Source organism: Colobus angolensis, unplaced genomic scaffold, assembly GCF_000951035.1.
Source record: "Colobus angolensis palliatus isolate OR3802 unplaced genomic scaffold, Cang.pa_1.0 Scaffold376, whole genome shotgun sequence".
Classification (NCBI taxonomy): domain Eukaryota; kingdom Metazoa; phylum Chordata; class Mammalia; order Primates; family Cercopithecidae; genus Colobus; species Colobus angolensis.
The window spans coordinates 960,162-987,788 of record NW_012117110.1 but is presented as its reverse complement, the minus strand read 5'-3'; the positions used below and the strand labels follow the sequence as shown (position 1 = coordinate 987,788).

Below are 27,627 nucleotides of genomic sequence, written 5' to 3'. Positions count from 1 at the left end.
GGTGTATCATATATTTTTATTAAATCATAGAAACATTTGTATACAAATTTTTTCACTTTGGGAAAACTGGAATATTAAACAGCTGGGTAACAAAACAGTTGAAAGATATATCTCACTTTAAATAGAAACAAGTTTTAAGTTGTCACATTTATTAAAACAAAAAATGTTGAAATAATTGGTAACAGGTTGTTGACTTTTTTTAAACCTTTAGACCACAGAAATAATATGTCTTATAACCCTCAACTTTAAGAATGTTTTTTATTACTTACATCAACCACGAATTTAAAAGATAGTTAACTTGAATTCTGAATACAAAATCAACATCCTTGTAACTACACAGGCTTTTAGAATACTGTAAATGCTGAATTTCAGGAGATGGTTTCATTCCACAGGACTGATTAAACTTCCTTTCTACAATGGAAAATGTATATAACAGTGTGGAATATATTTCAGAATAAGTTAAATATTAAGACATACAATATGGCAATAATGTCCTACTTTTTTTCCTACCAAGTAAATTCAAAAGTTCATCCTAATCTTAAACATTTATAAAAGGGTGAAGACTGAGGGATCCAGTGATACAGAAAATACACAACACCATCAGAACCACATTATCTATGGCAGAATATGTACAAATGTTCCTGCCAAAATCATGCTTGCATTCATTCCACAGGTGACCAAAAATAACAGACTTTGAAGTTCACCAAATGAAAATGAGTGGTGATTTTGACATTTAGGTCATCACTTGTTCTGCTTCTGAGCAGAGATCCAGAGGTGACACAGTGCAATATATGCACTCACCAAACACCACATAAGCACAAATTAAATATTATCAAAATATTTTTAAATTAAATTGAAGACCATTATTTGAGTGCATGATATTTTCCCTTAGCTTCTTGAGTTACAGAACAAGAATTAACAAGGAACATGTTAGAGGCCACCTCAATCCTCTGAGAACTCCCTGGGGTAACATATGAGACCTTTGGCGTAGGGCTGAGGGGAGGGACAATTATCCACTCCAAATACAGGGATGGTCTCAAAAAGTCAGTCTTCCAAACTCAGGTTTGGATTTCAAACTAATTGAAGAAGGAACTGAAAATGCTATCTTTGGGACTGGTGAGTCTTCTTCCCCAGGACACTTCTTATCCAAGACCCTTAACACTGCAAGCCTCATTTAAAGCCACCCCCAGGTCCTGGGCCCACTGGTGTCGATCTGCAGACCTGGATCTGTCCCAGGGAACATGTAAACAAATCTGGGAAAAACTGCATTTCTGCAAGTTTTCCTTGTATCAGTGAAAGACCTCTTGGACCAAGAAAAATGACAGGAAGGGCTGCCCCAGTGTCATCTTCCCACAAGGTTTGTCTTTTGCTCATTCTGCTGTGGAAAACTATAAAGTCAAATCAAATAATTTTGCCTGACTCACCCAAAATGATATTAAACAGAAACATTTCTATGGACTACCTTATTCCTGAATTATGAAAAAAGCTTATCTGAGCATACTTAGTTTGCCATCTTGTTACTGGAGGTGACTTGGAGATGAGGCCAGGCTTTTGTGCAGGTTGGGATTCTGGCTGTGTCTGTTTCGACTGCGAACAGACGAGAACATGGTGTTGCAGCCTGGTACTTTGCATTTGTGGAGCTGCCGGAGGTGCACAGTTTTGTAGTGGGCCCTAAAGGTCCCTTTGTTACTGTATGTCTTTTGGCAGAGATGACAGGTTATGGGCAACCCAGAAGGCAGGCTAGCAAGGCTCTGGTCAGCCTTCTCCATCAGGACACAGATGGGGTACTCATCTTCCCCAGGGACAAGGCTTGACCCTTCCCAGTTCCCATCACTGTCCTCCATAAGCACAGTGCCTTCCTCACTCACCCCGTCAGAGTCCCAGGAAGAATGGCTGCTACTCTCTGACTTCATGCTTGAGGTAGTGCTCAAATCCAGGATGGTGCCCTCGCTCAAGGGGCCAGAGTTGTAGCTCTCCAGGTTGGCACTGTGGACTTGGGTTATTGGGTAAACCAGACTGCCCATTCGACTTGCTCCTTTGAAGATGACAGATGTCTGGGAGGCTTGCTGTGTAAAAGCCACATCCTGATAGGCTTCCTTAGCCACATCTTTCAGAAGGTAAGCTGTACGGAAATGACCTTCACTGCTCTCCAGTGCTTCTTGGCTCAATGCTTTTTGGTGGAGGTTTAGGTTTGAGCTATGTCTACAAGAGTGAAAAGATGGTTAGTAATGGGTTGGGTTGTTTTAGAAACAGCCATCATTCTGAGTGGAGAGACTTGGTAGATACCAGGAAAAACGTGTGGTATAGGAGCACCGATGATAAGGGGGTAGGCCCCCATGGGATGTAACACCTGTCTAGTGGATACAGGCCCACTGTTGTTCACTGCTTGTCAGAAGTTAGTGTTCACCAAGGAAGTCGACAGTCTGGAAACTGAGAATATGTAGTCCTGATTTCCACTATATGTTTGATGTACTTTCTGTACCTTATGTACTTTCTATACATGAGCTCACTGTTTCAGAGCTATGGGTTTGACATACCCCTTCTTCCAGGAAGCTTTCACTAACTTCTCATGGTGCCCTCCCATGTGCCCACAGCAGCACTTCCCTCATTGTAGAAGTCATCACATTCAACTGTAATTGCCTGTTTCTGGTCTGTCTCCCAGAATGGCTAGACTACATCAACTAGATCAGTTTAACGGGGACACTGGAACCAGGAGATCCCAGGAGAAAACTGGTCACAAACTCTAAGGAACTAAGAAGAGGGCTTTATTTCAATGAAATCAGGAAATATTACCTTCGGGGGCTGCACTGTCCAGTGATAGCCACTAGCCATATATGGATACTGAACACCTGAAAAATGGCTAGTACCATATGTTGAAAGGATATTTTGACTAAAGTTAAATGTTATTAAATTTTACTGCATCTGGTTTCTTTTTTACAGTGGCTATTAGAATATTTAAAATTTCATATGAGGCTCACATCATATTTCTATTGGATAGTACTCGTCTAGAGCATTGACATACACTTCATCCCGAAAGTTCTACAAGTGTGGGTGAGCATCCGATTGGCTATAATTGTGTGTGTATGTAGCTGAGTTCACATTTGTAATGTTTCACTATCCTATACCAGACAGAAGTTTTGCAAATGCAGCAGAATAAGCATACCACCAATCTTCTACCCAATGATTACTCTCGAAGGACAGATAATGAGTATCCATTATGACACACACCTTTTAGTCATATTATCATTTGGAAGTAACTTGTAAATCAATGTTGGTCTTCCTCAGAAATCCTCTGCTAACTTTTGATAAGCAAAAACAGTCCTTACCAAGGGGCTTACAATCTTAAAGGTGATGAGAGAATTATTCCAAATAGAGAAAATACTCCCCCAATACATATCAGAATTTATGGCAGAGTCAAGTTGGGAAAACACCTTCACCAAAATAACTAAAAATTGAACTTTCTAAATCCCCAAAGACATGTGTGTGGGAAGCTTTATAAAATGTACAAAATCTACTGTTTAACTTCCATCTTCTATTCCCTTACACATATTTTCTGGACATAATCAGAATTATACTCCCAGATCACCCACTTTGCAAGCAGCCCTTCTTAACTCCAACTCTGCCCTGTGATTATGTCAGCATTCTGGGTTGAAGAAGCTGGTATGTGTCGGCAGAAAACCAGACACTGGGTTGACATACAGGTTCCAGTAAATACAAGTGGTTAAAAAGAAAGACAATCACTTTTATCGGAACCTTGTAAAGAAAGGTCCCTACTGGAACAAAGCAAACCTCTGGGCCTCATACTCAACTCCTGAGTATTCCATGCATACTAATGGCCAACTTGTGGGCTCTCTCTCTCTCCTCTCAAGCCTTAGTGGGTTAGATACATTTTCTGAGGTGCCATGTCCCCTGAGACCAATAACTACAACAACTGTAAAAACCCTCTGGATCATGTACCAAGGCTTTGGTTTCTAGGACTCTGCTAATCCTGTACTCACTGCCCATGTCTCCATCTCTTCCCTTCAACCCTACAACCTCTACATCTCTCCTCCAACTCTTCCTCTTGGCTTCTATTTTGATTAGTTCAGACCAGTGGTTCTCAAAATGTGTTCTGAGCATCCCTAGTGATCCCTGAGGTCCTTTCAGGGGGTTCCTGAAGTCAGAGTTTCATAATACTAAGATATTATTTGCCTTTTTCACCTTGTCTCATGAGTGCACAGTGGAGTTTTTCAGAGGCTACATGACATGATTTTGCAACACAACACATGCAGAAGCAGATATGAGAATCTAGCTGTCTTCTATGAAGTCAAACATTAATGAGATTTACAAAAATGTAAAACAAAGTCACTCATCTCACTAAATTTTTGCTTTGGAAAATGTAGTTTTTTTTCATAAACATGTTAATATATAAAGTTTTACAATTAAAAAATGTTTAATTTCTAATGATAAATTTTGATAGATATAACCCAAATAAAGAAAAGCTCTTGAGTAACCTTAGGTTTTAAGTATTTGTAAAGGGGTTATAAGACCACAACGCTTTAGAGTTACTGGTGTAGACATATCCCTTCTTCCAGGAAGCTTTCCTTAACTTCTCAAGGTGCCCTCCCATGTGCCCACAACAGCCTACATTTCCTTCACTGCAGAAGTAATCACATTCAACTGTAATTACCTGTTTCTGGTACAGGTAGGCCTGTACCAGAAGGCCTTCTCCCCCACTACAGAAGGCCTCTGTGGGCAGGGATTATGTCCCCAACACCTAACATAGACAGTTCTTAATATTCACTGGGTAAATAGGCATCCAGGGTGCTGTCCCAGTCCCTTCCTGATGGGTCTTGGTAACTGTTGCTGGCAGTAGCAGTGGCTCAAAGAGAACTTAGGTGTCCCTACAGGAATGTGGTTCTCAATCTCTGACTGAGAGAAATGGTGTTAGGTCTGGACCTGCCCACAAAGTCAAATTTAAAATACTGTAACTTAAATCATAGATTCTAGGTAAAATGCATTTCAAGCTCTAGACTAATTCGTGGTTTTAATTTATAATGCAAGATGCTTTCCTGTTGTGGTGGGGAAGGCTTGGATCTATTAGTACAAATAGGTCAGAACATAAGGAAATATTAAATCTATGAAAAAATAAGTATCAAATTAAAAAGTATCTTGAATCCAATATGCCTTCTAATTTAGTAGATATTGTAGGATAGAACAGTATCATAAATATCAAAGATAATATGACCAACATGACTGTCTCTTTATAACAACAGCTTATTCACGAACAAACACTCCTCCTCTTGGAGGCTGAAGAAGGACTGGTTCACTAATTAGGGTACCTTGGTGGTTTGGTTCAACATCCTATCAGTAGATATACTGATTTAATATAAACATTTAACTAATATCTCCTGTGCTCTATCCTCTTTGCTAAAGACAATGAGTATGTTCTTATGAGCCCTGTCCAGGAATGTGTGTGGGAGTCTGTACATTTTCACCCTCTTAACAAATTGGGCATTAAAACTTGGAACAAGTGGTGGTGCTGAACTGCTTCAAGTCAAGCTTGTTTCTGCAAATGTAGCATTTTAATATTCAGTGTACCATTTAGCATTTATCATATTCCATTTCATCAATAGGCAGCTGATCTTTTCCATAAGCCTCCTGGGGCCATCTTTTGGTATGCTTGCTCTTCCAATTTATAGGCTGGGGAGGAATGTGACCTGAAGAGTGGTTAAGTGACTCAAGTTCATGAAGAAAAGCACAAGCAAGACAGTAACACCAGTGCTATCCCCACAATGATGACATACGCTCTATAGCGGGGGTCTCTGTAAACAGTTTGCCTCTATGTGTGTCATGAAAACTCAGGATCTTTCAACCAGAAATCATAGTCCCTGAAACACCCTGCCAATCACCTTTATTCTTTTATCTTAATAATTAAAAAACCTTCAATCAAGCAGTGATTCTTCCTTTCAAATGTAGCTGGGTAACTAGAAATAAAGGAAAATATTTTATTCTATGGATTTCATATTATCAAATGAAAATGAGTCAAGTTTTGGGATGCTATCGTGGTAATTTAAAAAGCTCCCTTCTCACTCTTATTCAAATAGTTATTTACGCTTTACTCAACCTGCTAATGTGACAACTAGTTCATGATTTTCTTTTTTTTCTTTTGTTTGAGATGGAGTCTCGCTCTGTCACTAGACTGGAGTGCAGTGGCGCGATCTCAGCTCACTGCAATCTCCGCCTCTTGGGTTCAAGTGATTCTCCTGCCTCAGCCTCCCCAGTGGCTGGAACATGACTACAGGCACACACCACCACGCCCAGCTAATTTTTGTATTTTTTAGTAGAGACGGGGTTTCACCATGTTGGCCAGGATGGTCTTGATCTCTTGACCTCGTGATCTGCCTGCCTTGGCCTCCTAAAGTGCTGGGATTACAGGCATGAGCCACCGCGCCCAGCCGTAGTTCATGATTTCTTATCACACACCCTTGGGGCCGGATATGTTTCTGAGTTCAGAATTTCTCAGACTTCAGACAGGCAGAATGATGCATATAATGAAACATTGTTAATGCCTTATAATAAATCCATTACTATCTGTACTATATATATATTTATAAATTCACACAAAAGGAGATTAAAGATTACAAATAACCTCACATCACTTCAGGTCAGGTTTTGCAGCCTAATTAGGTTAGGTTTTTGGAAGTAAAAATTCATGAATGTTGAAATATGAAAATTCATAGAATAGTTTATCAAACTGTAGCCCCCAGAAGAGTAACACCAGCATCATCTGGGAACCTGCATTCATGAATGTTGAAATATGAAAATTCATACAACACTGTTTCTCAAACTGTGGCCCCCAGAATAGTAACATCAGCATCATCTGGGGACTTGTTAAAAATGCCAACTCTCAGGCCTCACCCTAGACCTAATGAAGTGGAAATTCTAGGGTGGGGCCCATAAGTCTGTGTTTTAACAATTCTCCAGGGATTCTGATGCATGTTAAACTTTAAGAGCCACTGCCTTAGAAAAAATGATTGCCTACAGATGCCTTACCTGTCTCTGCTCCTGCGGGAGGGAAAGGTAGCATTACAGCCCTCTACTGTGCATGTGTGCATTTCTTTGACGTGCATATTCTTATGATGCATTTTCACACTGCAAGCATTTTTAAAGGTCTTCTTGCAGATGTCACACTGGAAGCGATTTTCTTCTATCTGCCTTGCTAATGCATGTTGACCCATGTGCTCCAGTTCTTTAGAATCTTCAAGACAAGGAAAAGCCATTCCCCTGTTGGACAAAGCACTGAAGAGTCCCCCGGTCAGCAGGCGCTGCTGCAGTTCCATGTAGTCAGAAAAAGGAACTTGGGGCTCCATCCCAGGTGTGAAGTAGTGTTCATGGCCACTATCCTCGACCTCCCTTGGCACCATGATCAATGCTGGTGTCTGCTCAGTCTCCCTCTCTGAATTGTGTGTGGCCTGCTCAGGGGTTCGGCTGATGGCTCCACTGGACTCAATCACTGATTCACGATGGCAGGGCCTCTCTTCTTCAGGGAGAGGCTTCCCTAAGCTTCCTGACTGTACGTGCTGCTCCTCAGATACTCTGTGTGACTGAGGACTGCAGGCCTCCTGCTCATCTTCACTGACCACCTGTAGGGGCATGTCTTCATCTGAGCTGAGGTTATGTCTTTTCTCATTAGCTATTTCCACAGCTTCTTTCTCTATTTTGATAGGCATACTGGACTTCCTGGATTTCTTCTTGGGAAGGGCATCAAATGGCATTTCATTTGAAACGAGCTGTTCTGGGGTTGAAGAGGACAACAGCGGGAGGGAAGGCAGTATCCCAGGCGTGTTTGCTACCTCGGCAGGTGTGGCTGGACTGCGGTAGAAAGGAAGGACTGGCTGGACTGTCTTTAGGTTGGGAAAAAGCACACCATTTTGCCCAATGTTTGGGAAGGCTGGCTGGCCTTTGGAATCCTCTCCTGAACCAGGGTAGCTGGGAGGAGGCCGACAGTCTGGGGACGTCACTGTGAAACCTGGGCACTTGTAGTTCTCAGAGCTGGCCAGGTTCAGGCTGTTCCTGAGGTCTTTGTCCCGGTTATTTCTGTTCATTGGCATGTGCAGCCGAGGGTTGGGGTTGGCGCTATGGCGATTCCGGCTCCTTAGGGAGCTGAACACCATGTTACACCCTTCGATGGTGCACTTATGCTTGATCTTCAGGTGGACAGCATTGTAGTGGATTTTGAGGGTACCTTTGTCATAGAAGGTCTTCTCACACGCAGTGCAGAACACTCGGCCCTTCTTTGTACCAAGGCTATTCCTCTCAGGCTTCACTTTGGCCTCAGGGGATAACTGTGTCCTTTCAAACTTAGTGACAATGTTATATGACCTGGAGTCACTTAAATGGGTGCTGTCTTCTTTTTTAGTAATAGCATCTGGACAGTTTAAACACTGATCTTTCTCAACCTGAAATGGTGTGGAACCGGAAGTTAAGAAGCTGCTGTTAGGGAAGGACCCATGGACTTCCCGTCTGGGGTCCTGACTTTGGTCATGACCCTGCTCCAACATATATTGTTCGGGCAGTGACCCTATCAGTGCAGGAGGCAGAGGGTTGAAGAACTGGAAAGGCAGCATGAAAGTCATGTTGCTTATGAGGTTCTCAAAGGGGTGTATACTGCTGGGGTTTCCTTTGTCCACAGGAGTGGGGAGGCTAGAATTCCTGTGACTGCAGCTCTCAATGAAAGCCCTGATATCTACGTTTGCTGTGGAAGGTGGTATGATAATGGATTGCTCTTCTTTCTCTTGAATTGCCATGAGTTCAACTATAGATTTGGTCTCTCCAAAACGAAGGAACTGCTGCAAGGTGGCCACTTCTTCCTCACTGGTCATGATGCTCCAGTGATCCAACACCTTTCCTGATGCATCCTAAACCCAAACCAGATGTTAGAAATGTGATTAATTTACAACTCTTTACCCTTTCCTCTAAAAATGTAGTCCACTAGACTATGGGATACTTTTGTGCATATAAGGAAAAGATGAACGCAGGGTTTTGGGGAATTTAGTCCCTGCTTACCCTACTCTCCCAGGTCAGAAGCTTTGTACAGACCATAAGCTGCACAAATATTAGCAGTACTCCTACAATTGGTGCAAAAGAGACAAATAAAATCACATTACTCAAGCTGAAGTCAGGGAAATGTAGTGATTATTTTTCACCTCATTTCAGACCAATTGCTTGCTTTGTATTAGATGTAATAATTCTCCCTACTAAAATTAAAATATGTATCATTTAAACAATAGTAACTTCTCTATCTAAAGAGGATAGATGGAACAATCAAGCTGAGATACAGCTCAAGTATTCATTTGCTGCAAGTTTAATAATCTTCCTAAGCAACTAACATCAGAGAACAAATGAACTTGTATTGATCTATTGCACACGTTCACAAAGCACAGCTGTAATTACACTGGAGTGTTGGAGATCTTTCAAACTCTAGCAAGGCCTAACTTTCCCCAAAACTACAATAAATATTTTATCACAGAACATGTATTTGATGGCCTACTGAGATTTTTCACAGTGCTTATAAGAGTTTTGAAGATGATAAAGAATGTAACATCATAAATTTTTCATGCACTAGAGGTTCAAGGTAATTGATTCCATATTTTTAATCCTAACACTAGAAAGCAAGATTATTAGGATCATTAAATATTGATCTGTGTCATAACGTAAGATCATAATGCTACTCTACATAAACGGTTGTTTCTAGTCTGCTGGGGGTCCTGCACTAGAGGTGAGCAAACGTTTTTACAGGGAAAGATTATGGTCATTTGAGTTAAAAAGAAGTGAGTACAAATTCTGGGTCTGCCACATACTAGTGAAATGACTTTCAGCACGATTTTGAGGCACTCTGAGCCTCTGGTTTTTCGACTGGAAAATGGGGATAACATGCCTAATGCTTAAGATTATTGGGAAAGGATCTAGGTCTATAAAATTGTTTTTAGTGTTCATTTTAATTACATGGCCTACCTTAGTAAGACTGACATCTATGCTGGTCTTGGAAATATGTTTGCCTCCCATTTCATTGAAATCTTTACCAAACTTTAACATTTTCTAGTGTAATGGCAAGAAAATACAATGCTGTAGCTGTTTCATATCTTAAAGGAATGATGCTTCATCTCAGGAAACATGTTCTTTGCTTCTAAAAACACCTTGACAGCCTCTTTGGAAATGAAACATGAAACCTACACACAGCATGATCTGGGAACAGTGGTAAACTACTCTGTAAAATAAAGAGAACAGAGAGGATGAAGGGCTTGGAATGTTGGAGAAAAGAAGAGAATGTATGAAGATGCCAAAAGAAAACTGAGGTGTGGGGAGGGAGGGAAGGAAAGAGGGAGGGAGATGTATATATATATATATATATATATATACACACACACACACACATATATATATATAGAGAGAGAGATTGAGAATGAGCAAATGCATACATGAACACAGAAATACCATAAAAAATAGAGCCTAGGAAGGAAGAACTCATCAGTGAGATGGCAGAAGGCTTTAAAGCACAGGAAGGTGTGCTATGAAATTATAAGTTGTTTGCTTTGTGATTCTTTAAGTTCCCTTTCTCAATTCCAAACTCTCAGTAAAATCCGATACAAACAGCATCTTGTGTCAGTAAGTAGTCTGGGACTAATGAAAGACATGGAGGCAGCACCTGAAATGGGGCAAATGGTTTATTGTTGAAAAGGTAGTTTAGTAAAAGCCAAATCAGAGAATATGTAATGCTCCTAAAGCTTCACAGATACCTTGGACTTCCCCCAAGAACATGAGGTAGGGGCTTAGGCCATTAGAAAAGAAGTATTAAAGGGAAAGATGGTCACCAAGGGCTGTAGCATTGGGAGGTAACTGGGTTACGTCAGTTATATCGGCACAGAAAACACCGTAGGACGACAATGGTCATGGTTACTGTACCTGCAGCACGTATCCACGGATGTAATCCTGAAGTGTCCAGTCCAAGGCATGGAGGATCTGGAGAACCTCATCTTGCTTCAACACACTGAAGAGCCGGTCCAGTAGGATTTTTAGGCGAACGGGGATGGCCTGAGTCCCATAGAGCATGAGGCTGCTAATATCAAACACCACATTGGACTGGACAATCTCCACCTGGCTTGTTGGATACATGGAGGGGATCCTGAGCTTACTTAGAGCTGAAAAATCAAATTGAGGAAATGTCATTTAGAAAAGTTCTAATTGTAAGAGAAACACTGCAAAAAAAGTAGGTTAGGACTAATTCTCGGTTATTTGTTCCACAGAAAATACATGAATATACAAATGATTAAATACCTTAATAGCTATGAAGCTTCAAATTACTTACAGGAACTTCTAAAATAAATGAACTAGCCTGGGACTTTTCTTCCTTTCTTGTGGCCTCGCTAAGGAGAGAAACAGTCACCAACAAGGAAGGAATAAGGAAAAGGGGTAAAAACTGAGGTGGCAGGTGCATAATCAAGAGGATGGATAATCAGGAAGCATAGAGTCTGGGCGTAAAGAATCTGGGTTTGGGAATCTGAGAGATCTGGGTTTCAGTATTAGTTGTGGGGCTTTATATTTTCCAGTTGTGGGGCTTGACAAATTAAACTCCTGAAGGCCACGCTGTCCAGTGTAATAGCCATCATTCACATATGGCTATTTACATTTAGATTAAATTAAAATTAAATAAAATTTAAAACTCCATTCCTCAGTTACACTAGTCCCATTTCAAGTACTCAGTAGCCACAACTGATTACTGTAGAGTTGTCCGATTTGGCAAATAAAAAAAGATGCCCAGTTAAATCCAAATGTAAATTTGAGATAAACAATGAATGGGTGGGATATACATATACTAAAAATATTCATTGGAATATACCTAGGTTAAAATATGATCGTTGTTTATCTGAAATTTAAATTTAACTGAGCATTCTGTATTTTATCTGGCAACCCTAGCCTAGAGGCTGTATTAGATAGAACAGAACATTTCTATCATTATAGAAGGATAGCACTGAAGCATTAGTTTCTACATCTTTAGACTGAGGTTAATAAGACACTTCCCATATACAGTAGTTAAGATTCAAGACTCTTTGAATCTTAGCCTGTTACCTGGGACATGCTAGTAACTTACTAGTTTACTCGTTAGTTGTCATTCTTAAGATACGAAATCACTTCCTGAATAACTCTATAACACCAGAGGCCAAGAGAGGGTGAAAAACAAAGTTACCGTGGGCCACCCATCCATGCTTGCATTGGTCACACTGACGGTGGTTTATTTTCCCGGGTTTGAAACTTTGGCAACTACAATTCAGAGTACAGCTGATAGCCTGAAAAAGAGAAGAACACAGGTATGTGGAGCATATAAGTGATGCGTGAAACATTCATCATATTTCACACAAAACATATGCCTCCATTCGGCAGCATTTATTGAGCAGTATGTGCCCACCGTGTCCCAGGCCCAGAGGTGTACATTGTACTCTGGAAAGATGAGCAGCCAGCCCTGCACTTGGAGACTGTGAACACATTACACAGATATTCCACATTCAAGAATGAGCTTAAACATCAGAACTTTTTATAAGAAAAGATTATGGTTTAGAATGAATTATCCTGTACTGTTATTAAGGTCATAGAAAGGGTAAACATATTTTCACCAAATTTCTAAGTTGACCAAAGCAGCAACCCTGGAAAGTATACAGAAGCTGTCTTGGAACAAGTAAAAGGGAGAATGACCTGAACTGAGAATAATCTACATATAAAATTTATTTTCCCCCACCCACAGATACGGTAGAAGCTGAAAATACAAATAAGATTTGAGAACATGTAATAGCTGACTATACTGAGGATGATTCCCTGACATCACTCACTGTATTACGTGACTGTCAGACAGACACAGGCTGAACAAGGCTTGCATCAACGCCCCTTGCATGTTATGGTGCCCTGTTTTATGTGGGGGTACAGAGTGTACAAAAATGTAGCTGAAATTGAAAATAGAGAGGTACATGTCTAACAAAGTTCTAGTACTAAAAACAAAGCTTTGTCTGGGCGTGGTGGTTCATGCCTGTAATCCCAGCACTTTGGGAGGCCAAGGCGGGTGGATCATGAGGTCAGGAGTTCAAGGCCAGCCTGGCCAATATGGTGAAACCCTGTCTCTACTAAAAATACAAAACTTAGCCAGGCGTGTTGGCGCACGCCTGTAGTCCCAGCTACTCAGGAGGCTGAGGCAGAAGCATCACTTAAATCCGGGAGGCCGAGGGTGCAGTGAGCCAAGATCATGCCACTGTACTCTGGCCTGGGTGACAGAGCAAGACTCCCTCTCAAAACAACAACAACAACAACAACACCCACAAAGCTTCACATATATTTTTAAGATGAGTTCCTCAAAGGAGATACAGTCCTGAAGAATATAATCTATTATTAAACAGAAAAAGCCCTCAAAGCAGCTTTGTCAGTGAGGTTTCTGGGAAGAGCTGCTGGGTAGAATTTGTATGATTCACGAGAGTCTTGAAACTGGGAAGTGTGTGTGTGTGCACATGCGCGTGCAAGAGCATCTGGAGGAGGGATAAAATAGCCTTAAAATTAAGGGTTTAAACCTCTAATCTGCCAATCAAGGGACTATGTGGCCTGCACTGGGGAGAAGGAAGGGAGAATCTAGCTGAAGACTTGGGAAATTCATTTTAAGGAGTATATGATCAGTCTGCACTTCAAAATTGGTTGCTGGTGGGATTGTCAAATGGTACAGCCACTTTGGAAAACATTCTGGCAGTTCCTCAAAAAGTTAAACATAGAGTTACTATATGACCCAGAAATTCGCTCCTAGGTATATACCCAAAATAACCAGAAACATATGTCCACAAAAACTTGTATATGAATGTTCGTAGCAGCATTATTCACAACAGCCAAAAAGTAGAAACAACCCCAACATCCATCAACTGATGAACAGATAAACAAAATGTGATATATCCACTCAATTGGGTACTATTGAACAATAAAAAGTAATGAAATACTAATACACGGTGCAACATGGATGATCTTTGAAAATATATGTACTAAGTGAGAGAAGTCAGGCACCAAAGTCACGGATTGTATGATTCCATTTACATGAAATGTCAAGAACAGTCCAACTGATAAAGGCAGAAACCAGATTAGTAGTTACCTGGGGCTGTGGAGAGTGGGGTATGGATAAGAAGTGACTGCTAGTGGGTAGTAGTTGGAGAGAGTGTGTTCTTGTTTGGTTTGTTTCCATCTTTGAGAAAAACAGCTTTATTGAGATACGATTCACACATATATAACTCACCTGTTAAAAGTGTACAATTCAACGACTTTTAGCATATTCACAGAGTTATGCAACCATCATCACAATCTAATTTTGGAACATCTTAATCTTCCCCAAAAGGAACATGTACAAGAATATGGTAGACACATGTTTTCATTTCTCTTGGGTATAGTCCTAAGAAGAGAACTACTGGATTGCACAGTAACTCTTGTTTAACTTTTTAACAAACTGCCAAACTTTTCCAAAGCAGCTGTATCATTTTACATTCTCACCAGCAGCATATGAGGGTTCCAATTTCTCCACATCCTCAACACTTGTTATTGTCTGTCTTTTTGATTAGAGCCATCCTAGTGACTGTGGGTGGGATCTCATTATGGTTTTGATTTGCATTCCCCTGATGGTGAATGGTGCTCAGCATCTTTTCATGTGTTTATTGGCCATTTGTATGACTTCCCTGGAGACATGTCTCTTCAGATCTTTTGCCTATTTTTAAATTGGGTTGTTTGCCTTTTTCGTATTGAGTTATACAAGACCCTTATATATTCTAGACACACGTGCATTACCAGATACATGATTTGCATACACTTTCTCCCATCCTTGGGTTATCTTCGCTTTCTCGATGGTATCCTTTGAAGCACAGAAGTTTCAAATTTTGACCACGGTTTCTTTTTGAAGTGATGAAAATGTTCTAAAATTAAGATAGTACTGATAGCTGCACAACTCTGTGAATATACTAAAAGCCACTCGACTGTACAATCTATAAGTTAATTTTATGGTATGTCAATTACATCCCAATAAAAATGTTATTAAAACACAGACTGGGTGCAGTGGCTCATGCCTATAATCCTAGCATTCTGGGAGGCCGAGGTGGGCAGATCACCCGAGGTCAGGAGTTCAAGACCAGCCTGGCCAACATCGTGAAACCCTGTCTCTACCAAAAATACAACAATTAGCCAGGTGTGTTGGCATGCACCTGTAGTCCCAGCTACTCAGGAGGCTGAGGCAGGAGAATCACTTGAACCTGGGAGGTAGGGGTTGCAGCCTGGGAAACAGAGCAAGACTCTGCCTCAAAAAACAAAGCAAAAAAACGAGTGACCCTGCTGAAATGCAGGTTAAAGTTTTCATGATTTGACTGTCCTCTACCATTTATTTTGGACTAGAACGGGTTTGAACACAGCTGCAGCTAGGCATTTTCAGGTGATGTGGAATAGGGCTGTTCATAACTGAGGTGTACAGTAAACAGCAACAGCATTACCTAATCCATTCAAGAGGCTACCAAAAAACCGGAGATGTGGGAGAAAAGGTTTTGCTCTTGTAAACTGTACAGTATAATAAAAAGAACTCCATGTGATTACACTATCTCACTTTAATAATGCATGCATTCTCAAGGGTGATGCTATCATCCCCAAATGAATAAAAATTGGTCTTGGGGGGTGAAAGAATTACTCTATGTATAAATACAGATGTACATACATACATAAACCTGTATCACAATGGTGTGATACTAAAATTTCATTGGAGAGGCACAATTAGGAAACAATATCTAAAATCTCCTTAGGTGTGGAGGTTAATGGAAAAAAAATCAAGAAACACTGTTCTAATGACAGAAATTATTTCACTTTTTGGTTACAGAGTTTCTACTTGTATATACACGTACAAATGTATTAAATACATGAACAGTTTACATCTATGTAAGTATACCTATGTACATAATTATATAGTTACCTTGAATGTAAGTTAAAGGATAAAAGTGAGTGATGGTTGAATTTACATTACACATTGTCAAAACAAAATTCTAAAAGGCACCATTAACTTAGTTTGTAGTACACCTAAAATGTTGTCCAGCATCTCAAACTTGGCTGCAACCCTCTGAACATCAGCTCACGGATGAACCAATTATTGCTACATTCCCAACAGCACCAGTATTAAACCTGTGAAATATTTCACAATCTTGATTCTATAAATATCATTTTACAGAAAATTTTTAAAAGGGAGAAAGGTTCTTATTTTGGATTATACCCCTCAAAATGCCATTCCTTTTGTTAAAATTTTTATTTATTTATTTATTTATTTTGCTCTATTGCCCAGGCCGGAGTGAAGTGGCACAATCTCGACTCACTGCAACCTCTGCCTGCCAGGTTCAAGTGATTCTTGTGCCTCAGCCTCCTGAGTAGTTGGTATTACAGGCATGCACCACCACAACCTGGCTTTTTTTTTTTTTTGTATTTTTAGTAGGGACAGGTTTCGCCATGTTGGCCAGCCTGGTCTCTAACTCCTGACCTTAGATGATCCACCTGCCTCGGCCTCCCAAAGTGCTGGAATTACAGGTGTGAGCCAGTGCACCAGGCCCCATTCACTCTAAAAACAAGATGCTGGAACTATATGAGTAAATTCACATTTTGCTTATTTGGAAAATAAAACCTGCTTTAACCAGAAGTAGAGATGTCCTTAAGCACATGCTTCCTCTACTCCCTGAAGACTCTGCTCAAAAGGCTCATGCAACCCAGGAAGCTAGGTGACTGTCTCAGGTTCAGCACAGCAAAACCACAAAGGGAACAATTCCAAGCACATTTCATAGATTAATACTGAAACTTATATTTTGCATCTCTTGTCACCTAGGTCAGGTTTTCTCAACTTTGGCACTACTGACATTTTGGCTGGATAATGCTTGTGGTGGGGGGGCTGTTCTGTGCAATGTATGACGTCTGGTCAGCATCCCTGACTGCTACAAACCATATGCCAGTTACACGCTCCCCTCCAGTTGTGACCACCAAAAATGTCTCCAGACACTGCCAAATCCCCTTGCGGGGGGCCTATACTACCCTCACGGGCATTTGGGACCTATAGTTTTAGTTTGGGGACAATTTTAGCTTTCATTTCAGGACAATTTTAAATAATTCTGTCTATAATTCAATGAATGAATGCAGCTTTATGAGAAATATTCTTGTGGTTCTCCATGAACCCATTTGAATAAGGCTTAACAAAGCTCATTAAACATCTATGGAAATAAATCTCAGAGGAATTATTTATGAACTAAAAAAGCTAATTATAGTGTGTAAGAAAACTTCCAATATCAAGGCCCTTGGGTTTTTCCACCCATCTTAGAACTCCACGACATAGTAAAATTACAGCACCATTATCTAAAGATAAATGAAAACTTCTAAAATGAAATTAAACGAAAATATTCTAATTACAGGACCAAAAACACTCATGTAAATCAAAACGGAAAACTCTTAAAATGTGTATCCTTTGGAATCCATTCTAGTTCCATTCTTCAGAAACATAAAGCAGATGTTTACAACATTCTGAACTCATCAAGACATGATTATCGCTTTATAACGCACTCATCTTAATTAGACTATTTCAGAATTGTTATTAGTCACTTTTGTGCTACAAATCAACATTCAAAATCCTGGCTTGCTTTTCTGTAACTATCATTTTCTCATTCACCTAAAAACTACTGACACACCTAATATGTGATGGAAGATTGGGTTTTGCAGTCTTGGGATAGAAAGTTATGACCTAGTTTTTAGGCAGGCTCCTGGACCCATTTTGTCTCTCAGACACGCTGTTCTACCTTTGGCTTGAGGAGATGCTACCACAGGCCTCTTGTCAGGAGATGCTGAGTTGAATTCTTGGAAGCAGTCAGGCTAGGCATGGTTGGGTATATACACAGATATTCGGTGCTGGACAGAGTAGCCTCTCATGGGATTTGCATTATTGAGCTCCGAATAAAAACTGTTTAGTTCAAGGCTGTTTTCATCTCTAGCATGTGCATATACTTTCATTTCACTGAAGATAAACCTAGGGAGATATTCCTGGGGGAGTAACTGGTAAGGGGAAGAGGGAATTTTGGGGTTCCCAGATTCACAGCACTGGCCCTTTGAGGGGAATCATTTGTGTTAATTAAAATCAAATAAAATGGCTGGGCGCAGTGGCTCACGTCTGTAACCCCAGCACTTCAGGAGGCCAAGGCGGGCAGACCACAAGGTCAGGAGATCGAGATCATCCTGGCTAACACGGTGAAATCCCAAAAAGTTAGCTAGGCATGGTGGCAGGCACCTGTAGTCCCAACCACTGGGAAGGCCGAGGCAGGAGAATGGCGTGAACCCAGGAGGCGGAGCTTGCAGTGAGCTGAGATCGCGCAACTGCACTCCAGCCTGGGCGACAGAGCGAGACTCCGTCTCAAAATAAATAAATAAATAAAATGTAAAATTCGGTTCCTTGGTTACACTAGCCACATTTCAGGTGCAGAGGAGCAACGTGTAGGTAGTGGCTACTCTATTGGGCAGTGGAGATATACAACATTTCCATCATCACAGAAAGCTCTATTGGACAAGGCTGAGTCCAATGGTTAGCCAACCTTCCAGCATCTGCTTTTTGACATGGTAAAGTTCATGTTTAACATGTAATCTATTTTAAACCTCACTACAGTGCTGTGAGGAGAGAATTATTCTCAGAAACTTTATGGAAGATTTGTAACATGCCCAGGGTCACACAGTTGGTGAGCCTTATTGAGCATTTATTAATTACATGTGAGACACACTGTACTAATCAGTGTACATGTATCATTTCATTTCTTTCTCACAACTACCCAGGGAGGTTAGGTATTACTATCCCCATTTTATAGATGAAGAAGGTGAAGAACTTATAGGCTACTGGGATGGTCTCAAATTTGGATACCAGGGGAGGATTACAACTTGAAATATCACTATTTGGTGCTAACTACAGTTATATTTATGGTTTCATTTAATTCCTACAACCACTTTCAGAGTTAGGTATTATCATACACATTCTGCAGATGAGGACATTAAAAGTTCCACACAGTAAAGAAACTTCATTCACTGAATAAGTACTTACTGTGCATTTATGAGCCAGGCATTGTTCTAAATTCTAGAGACTAAAACGTTGAACAAAACTGATAAGGTCCCTACCTTCAAGGAGCTTATATTCTAGAGGGAAGAGACAGGAAATGAACAACAAACAGTATCATTTCAGAGTAAGGCAAGTGTTATGAAAGAACTAAGACGACGCTGGGTGCGGTGGCTCACGCCTGTAATCTCAGCACTTTGGGAGGCTGAGGCAGGTGGATCAACTGAAGTCAGGGGTTCAGGACCAGATTGGCTAACATGGTGAAACCCTATCTTTACTAAAAACACAAAAATTATCCAGGCATGGTGGCCCATGCCTGTAATCTCAGCTACTTGGGAGGCTGAGGCAGGAGAATCGCTTGAACCCAGGAGGTGGAGGTTGCAGTGAGACGAGATTGCGCCACTGCACTCCAGTCTGGGTGACAGAGACTCCATCTCAAAAAATAAAAAAGAACTAAGAAGAAAGCTATGCTAGTGATTTAACTGGATGGCATGGAGGGATAGGGATAGGAGTAAGAATCTTTAAGATTGAGTCATCACCAAGAGCCTTTGAGGAGGTAACATGTGAATTGAGTCCCAAGGGATGCCAACAAGTTGGTCATGTGCAGACTGGAGAGAGAGAAAGTATTTAAGGGAGAAGACATAGCAAGTGCAAAGGCTCTGAGGCGCAAGAGACTGGGATGTTCAAGGAACAGTTAAGGGGCCAATGTAGCTGGAGTGAAGTTGGTGAGGCTATTGGCAAAAAATGGGAATAAGAGAGGTGACAGAGACCACTCTGCATAGGACCTTGTGGGGCAGGTGAAGGAGTCTGGATTTTAACAGTAAGCTTTTTTTTTTTTTTTTTTAAGGTATGAAATGAATATAATCTCCCTGTTAAAAGGATATCTCTGGTTGCAGGGCTGGGGAGTCTGAGCTCCTTCCTCTTTAAGGTATGAAATGAATATAATCTCCCTGTTAAAAAATACCTCTGGTTGCAGGGCTGGGGACCCTGAGCTCCTTCCCCTTTACCTCACTGGGCACCTTTCACTGAGAGGTAGTAAAACCTAGGATTGGCCTCAATCTATGTCTTACTTCCAGTTAAGCCACGTAAAAACTTCAGCTCCATGCCTTGGTGCCTTTGGCTATAACATGGGCTGGAAACCTGCTCATGCCTACCTCAAAGGCCTGTTAGCCATATTAAGGAGGATGCACAGATGGTGAGCTGAAGTGATCAATTAAAACAGTGAAGACCCACAACAAGTAAGTTCTTCGGTCTTCTGGGCTCTGGTGGTCCGCCTCTGCACAGAGCTACCAAAAATATCTAGGTAAAAGCCCCTATAAAAGCTGCTTCACAGTGAATCATTCCTGGAAGAGGCAATGAAACAACTAGAACTCCAAACCAACACCTAGCACTGAGGCTGATACTTGGTAAGCCCTCCATTGATATTATTTGAGAAAGTAAATGAATGATTGAACAAATCTATGAGAGAACTGTACTATGCTTACTGATTATTAATCTTTTTCCCCCAGTTATCTTTTTCCCCAATATGCCTTAGTAAAAAGAACTTTAACTTCCAAGTCTCAGTTGGTGGTCAAACGACTTAAATACTGACCAATGGTATACAATACAAATTGATGGGTGAAGTATTATAGAAAACTCCTCATAAATAGCAGCTGACTCTACTGTAAGACCTGTCTGCCTTTCCCTCTTCTTCTTTCTTCGAACAAGAATATGATGGCCGGAGCTCAGACAGCATTTTGTGACTATGAGGCAACACCGAGGTCATGCCCTAAGGATGCCTGAGAAGAAAGGGTAGCAACTATTATTTAGGAATTCTTTTAATTTGCAGCCAAATGCAGTTCCTAGTTTACACACTGATCTTCCTGTTGACTGTGGAGAGGGCCATGTAAAAACCATGTGGAAAATGACTCACTAGCAGAGATTACCGAAGTTAAGTTTAGAGTCTGTGGTCCTCTCTTATGTGTGAGCTTCTAAGGCTATGCCAGATTCTCAGTGGAAAAAATTGTAACTCTTCAACTTGAAATTACAGAACCCAGTCTGGCAAACCACAAATCACTTCTTAAAAGCCACCAAGCTTTATAATTAAAATGCTTCAGGATTTTCTTGAGACAGGGTCTTGTTCTGTCACCCAGGCAGGAGGACAGTGATCGCTGTTCACAGCAGTCTCTACTTCCCAGGCTCAAGGGATCCTCCCACTTTAGTCACCCTCCCAAACCCCACATAGGCGCATGTCACCATAACCAGCTAATTTAAAAAAAAAATGTTTTTTGTAGAGACGGGGGTCTCACTATGTTGCTTAGGCTGGTCTTGAACTCCTGATTCCGTTTCTTCTTTATCTTTTTTTGGAGACAGAGTCTCGCTCTGTTGCCCAGGCTGGAGTGCCGTGGTGCGATCTTGGCTCACTACAACCTCTGCCTCCTGGGTTCAAGTAATTCTCCTGCCTCAGCCTCCTGAGTAGCTGGGACTACAGGCGCATGCCACCACACTCGCCTAATTTTCTGTATTTTCAGTAGAGATGGGGTTTCAACCGTGTTAGTCAAGATGGTCTCTGTCTCCTGATCTCATGATCCACCCACTCTGGCCTCCCAAAGTGCTAGGATTACAGGCGTGAGCCACTACACCTGGCCAGTTTTTTCTAAGTAGTACTTTTTAAGTGTTGAATATAGATAATTGTTGCTAACATGCATATCGAAAACTGACAATCAGGACACATGAAACAAGACATCTTTTAAAGCAGCTGGGCCACCTTTTTGGTGTCTAGGTGGAGAGCCTGGCTTCACTTAGCCTGTTATGAAATTGTCATTCTTACTCTTTCTGTGGCTGCAGAGCTAGCCTTCCTGGTTTAGGAAACTGCATCATTCAAAGGTGGGAGTTAGTTCTCTAACCCACTGCTCTTTGCAACTGCTCTGCCTCTGCACTTCTTACTTTCCTTATTAGAACTGGATTTTTTGTTTTCTCCTTACCTTCCCATCTCTCACTTCTCACTCACTTCTTTCACTTTTTAAGTTTCCCATTGTTTTTCTTACATATGCAAACCCATAGAGGTACAACTAGGATTCTGAAAAATAGTATCACCCTTTGCCAAATAGGTAATAAGGACAACTGGGAAGAAGAGAGGTGAAACCCATCAAGTCCTTTAATGTGAGGCAGCTTATCTGCAGACGACAGTGTCGGACTTTAGCTGACCTTGAGAAACACACATGGGGCAGACACTCAACACATCATGCCATCATCTTACATTAATAGTTTCACCAAATGATAATCATTTATTTAACAAAGTTTTTATTTGTTTCAAAAGCATCTAGCATGTACTTGGTAACCATGGGGAGCTTCATGGAGATATAAAGATGAGTAACTCCCAGTGTCTGACTCTAGGAAGACTTTCATGACTGCAAGAAAAGTCACACAACTGGGTTGGTCAAAAACAGCAGAGTAGAGAATATGATTTGTCAAAAATTAGCATGAGTCATTCACTGTGTTAAAATCTAGGAATTCAAAATATACGCAAAACAAACAAAACTCATTGGCCACCTTTAGAAAATGCTAGGAAACCAACTAACTATTCTGAAAACTGGTAAACAAAGGAAAAGAATCAAGTATGTATCCTTTGCTATATAACCCATATTTCAGGATAAAAAAATCATTGATGAGACAAAGTTTCTCTCTGAATGTGAATCAAATAAATGAAGAACTAGAGTATCACCATTCCACAACTCCTAATGAAAAATACGACAACCAGGCCATTTGCCTCTGGACTGAAGGATACATCCCACCACACATCTGGTGTTCCCGACAAAAAAGTTCAAACCTGAATTGGATCAAGCCTCTTACTCAACTCCAATTGAAGAACATACAGGAGATAGAGCAATGTTTAAATGATACTACAAGGAAATAATCATTGAAATTCAGACCACGGAACACTCTACAGGACAAATGATCCAGCTTTTTCAACAAATAAATTGCAAGGAAAAAAGTATGAACCTATACATTAAAAAAGACAATGTATGGACCTTACTTGAATCCTGATTTGAAGAAACCAACTGTAATATAAAGTTTATCAGGTAATCAAGGAAATCTGAATACTAATTGGAAATTAAATGACATTACAGTTATTGTTAATGTTTTAGGTGCTCTATGGTATATTGCTCTGGTTTTTTAAAAAAGAGCCTTTGCATTTTAGAGCTTCATATTACAATATATATGAATGAAATTATACAATGCCTAGGATTTGCTTTAAAGTAATCCAGTGTTGGTTACAATGGTGAGAATGGGTAGGAAATATAGATGAAATGAGACTGGCCCAAAGTTGATAACTGTTGAATCCCCAAGCACATATTACCAAGTTTCATTAAGCAATTCTAATTTTGATTGTTTGAAATAATTCTAAAATAAAAAGTGAAAAAAATAAAATAAGTCAAACTCCTACTCTCCCCCAAATTAAATAGTCTGAGTAAGATAGGAGAAATGGAGAAGTCAAGGTTGTACAGGGAGGCCAGACAGGGCTTCCTCCAGGAAAAAGGCATGCTCTCATCAGTAAGTGCATGTAGGAAATACCACAACCTAGGTACAAAGTAAAGCTTACCATGTACATATGTGTCAGGCCAAGGAGCCTGGGCCACAGAGCACAGGTCTGTTATGGGCAGTGAGACCTACCTTGAGACAACATAAGGTGGGCCTGGGCTGTCCAGATGGGCAGCCAGGAGTCTCTTTATTGGGTTCATAGAATCATTAGCTTTTTAAACAATGGGGAGGTACTGTTTACCACAAGCATGTTTGAAAGGGGATGTGGGGAGCCCGACAGCATTTGCAATATAAATACAACATTAAAGGAGAATGGACAAAATCTGACTTCTCACTCCAAGTATGAGGATGAAATAACAGACCAAAGACGACTGAGGGCATGGAGAAGGGTCTGGCAGAGAAAGGGCAGGTGGGAGGTAGAGCTCCTTCAAGTGACAGATACTGGGCTGAGTCTACCTGTGAGTTTAAAGTATGCATGACACATCTGTAGTGTTCTCTTGCTGCTTAGTTCAAAGACAGTGATGGGGAAAATACTGGTTCTTTTGATGTCTATGAATCAAAGTATAAACTCTGTGCCAAAATAATTTAATGTCTGAGCTTTTTTTCTTAAAATTATTAGTTTTAAAAACTGAAAACATATAAAATAGCTGAAAAACATGCAAACATTACCTTAAAAGCCAAGCCAAATGTCTTCTTTAAAAAAATTTAAGAACTGCACAGAAATGTAAATTATATGGATATATTTTTTCCTTTATAACCTAAATTTGGGAAACCTCACAGGTAATCTTTAGAAACCCTTGGTAACAAAAAACCAAAAGATATTAATTGCATGTAAAGGGAACTTTCCGAACATAGTTGAATCAGCCTGAGGAAAAAAAAATACAAAGCAAAAACACTTACATTTTAGTGTAATTTTACTTAAGTTACATGAGCAATGCAACTTCACTACTGCTGCTGATACAAAATAAAAACGAAATTGTGAACATTTCTAAGTAAAATTTTGTAAAACATTTCTTTTGGGGACTTAACGAGAACTAGGTTTTCGGAACTAAGTTTTTAAAAAGAAAAGATTAAACTTAGTTAATTATGTCATCCCGATCACTTTCTTCAAATTCAGCATGAAGTATCATGAAATGTTAAGAGTTGACTGTGTAAAAATTTTACCTTCATAATGAATAATGCAAGAAACAATAAGAGAACTACAGAACAAGGACAACACTTCTGGAAGCTGATGTACAGCTAGAAAAAAAACTGAGGTTTGAGTATTTGGTAGGATCACACAAATAATCTGTAAGAGAAGACAACCAAACTAATCTAACTATATGAAAAAATGTTAGAACCCTGAATTAGTTTACCTAAGGCAATTATTTCCCTATGGACAGGGCTGTTTGGACCTGACCCTCACATTTTATTTCTCCATCTCTCTTTTGTTTCACATTAGTCGAATGAAATTATCATTTCCCCAAGGCAGAGTCCTCCTGTGATTTGTTAGGCTGGTTTATAATAATGAGTCCATGTGTGGACGGCAAGAGTGACAGTCTGTTTGCCTATAACTAACTATGTGAGGTTTGAGAAAGCCTCAAATTGGACCCTGGAGAAGCAAGTCTGTTCTCTGTTTATACCCACCCTCTTTGGCTAAAATAGGTATGTGTCTGTGCGGAGAAACGGTGCGACATTGGAATCCTGGAATTTCCAGAATTAGGAAAAGGACTTCAAAGAATGACAAGATATGCAGAAATAAGGTTTTCAGGTGGAAACCAGTTTAAAAGGAAAAAGAAACGCTTTCCAGATGCTTCTTTTGAGCAGAATCCAGTTATCTTTAACATCTCTCAGAGAAGTCATCAAAAATAAAGAAACAAAAACTCTGCAGAATACTTGTAATTAGGTAATTTTTAAAGAAGTACCAACTCCGTAAATCTTCATTTTAGATACCAAAAAGATGGGTGGCTCATTGAGATTTTACCTTAGCTAGGGTATTTTCAGTTCTTTCTAAAAAGGACAGTTTCTGACAAAAGTAACCCACTGTAAATGACATCTGTAGAGAAAATTCACCCTGGGGTGAAGAACACTCCTGTAAGTAATTTACCCTGTGGAACCTTCAAGGCAACCCTTTTAATGGCCATGTCAAAATTACTTCTAAAGCCACATACAGAAGCTAAAAGACACTTCTGCCCCCTACTCCTTAAGCTGCAGTTTAATTTTACTGAAAAACTTAACTTTTAAATTGTTCCCCTGTTTATACTTATCCCTAGGCATTCATAAATGACAAATGTGTGCTTAGGGACAATTATTTTGTTCCACAGGGAAACCTGTATGGCTTTTCTCTCGCATCTGTCGGGTTGGATCACCTTTCCACTCTGATGATCTTGAGGTACAGAAAGTGGGCATGGGCCTGGGATGCAGGCCTAACCGCTACATGTGGGAGATGCAGTAAAAAATAGAATAGCCCTCTAGTAAATCTCACGCTTCCAAGGCAACTACTTCATGTTAGTCAATATTTCTAATGTGAATTATAACCACAGCAAAAAGATCGCTGTTTCACATTTTGGTAGATATCAACAGCCAAAGAACAACTTTAACCACTTTCTGAAGGAGGAGAAGGTCCCTAAATCCTTACGAGTCTGAAAGGACACTATAGGTACAGATGATATTTAAATTAAAGTATGCAGACGCCTGAACATAATTACGAGTTCCTAAAGTGTGAGCAGCATGTGTGCTAGGTGAAGATTTCACCACCTCATCTCAGCATTTAACTACAACAGGAACATGTTCAACCAACAATTGACTTGAAATAGTAATAGTTTCTTGGTGAAATTAGTTAGCAAACTTATTAGATGAGAAATCAAATGATGACTCGTATCTTACTCGTTTTAACCATCTGATCATGCTAAAAAGAATAGTTATTTCTCAAAATTCATCATCACAAAAGGGGAAGCTATCTTTTCACACCTCTTTAAAGAGCAAATCAAATCCAGTACAATTTGTAACATCTGAGGTAATGTTCTTTTATAGGATGTACAAAATTTTATTTTGACATAAACTATTTTAACAAGGTTTTAATAATGTGTATCAACGAATTTAGGAAGGGATCATTGAAAAGAGTCAGTGTATCTATCACTGAACAAAAGTTTCAATACATAAACACGTATTTGCAAACTCAGGGTCGAAGACTCTTAGAATCTTATGAAGATATCCCATAAAATCGAATAGCAAATTAAAACAATAAACAGCGAATGAAAAAAAAAATCTGCCAAATGCTGTTTTTCAATTCACTTACTGTCAAGCCAAAATCTTGTCGCTTTGATGAAAAGAATACATTTTTTAAAAAATTGTTGCTACATCTGCTCTGTGGTCCTATGCAGCAATACATGTTCTCTCTCACGCGCACTCTCTCTCTTTCTTTCTGACAGGGATTCCCAGGACACCGGTGGGGCCTCTTTTAGACCCCTTAAGTGTTAACAGCAGAGGCCTGGCTGAGACCAGGCGTCTGGGCCGATTTAACTGCCCTGGCCTTCAGAGGGCTGCGGCGAGCACAGCCATAAAACCAGGGGACCTTACCGAATCCCCCAGCGTCTGATCCCCCACCCGCTAAACGCAGGCAACTTCACTCACACAATTAAGGCTGGGAGATGGCATTCCACTTAACTGTCAGACTCGGAGCGGTGGCAGCCCTGCAGCCACAAAGAGATGCCTTAAATGAGAAGAACATGTTTCTACACCGCATTTGAGAAAGTTTGGCTCGGAGCTACGCGCTGATTAATATCAGATCTCCTTCACTGGCCTCGCCACAATCTTGTCACATCTGGCTGACAAATCCTGAGGAGCTCAGGCAAAGCCAGGCGGCGGCGGGGCTCCGGGTCTGGGCTGCGGCTCCGAAGGAGCAGCGGGAGACCCCGCAGCGGCCTCCTCCTCCGCCCGCAGCCCCAGCCCCGCCGCCGCCCGGCTCCCAGCACGGAACCGAC

At 40.5% G+C, this 27,627-nt stretch overlaps 1 protein-coding gene across 1 annotated transcript; it reads right to left on the bottom strand.

Annotated features, from left to right (window-relative positions):
• BNC1 (basonuclin 1) lies at positions 1-27,627 on the bottom strand. The gene is made up of 5 exons (XM_011953865.1): positions 27,312-27,627; positions 12,227-12,326; positions 10,945-11,180; positions 7,036-8,900; positions 1-2,202 (listed from the first exon to the last, which is right to left on the bottom strand). Exons 1-5 carry the CDS (start codon positions 27,387-27,389, stop codon positions 1,518-1,520), a joined length of 2,964 nt encoding a protein of 987 aa, XP_011809255.1. The 5' UTR covers positions 27,390-27,627; the 3' UTR covers positions 1-1,517.

Excerpts from the sequence above, each read along its gene's own strand:
- BNC1 (XM_011953865.1), bottom strand. The coding sequence starts at position 27,389 with ATGCGGTGTAGAAACATGTTCTTCTCATTTAAGGCATCTCTTTGTGGC. Across the intron at positions 12,327-27,311 it reads CCACCGCTCCGAGTCTGACA|GCTATCAGCTGTACTCTGAA; the intron begins GTTAAGTGGAAT and ends TCTCTTTTTCAG. Across the intron at positions 8,901-10,944 it reads TCCGTGGATACGTGCTGCAG|GATGCATCAGGAAAGGTGTT; the intron begins GTACAGTAACCA and ends GTTTGGGTTTAG.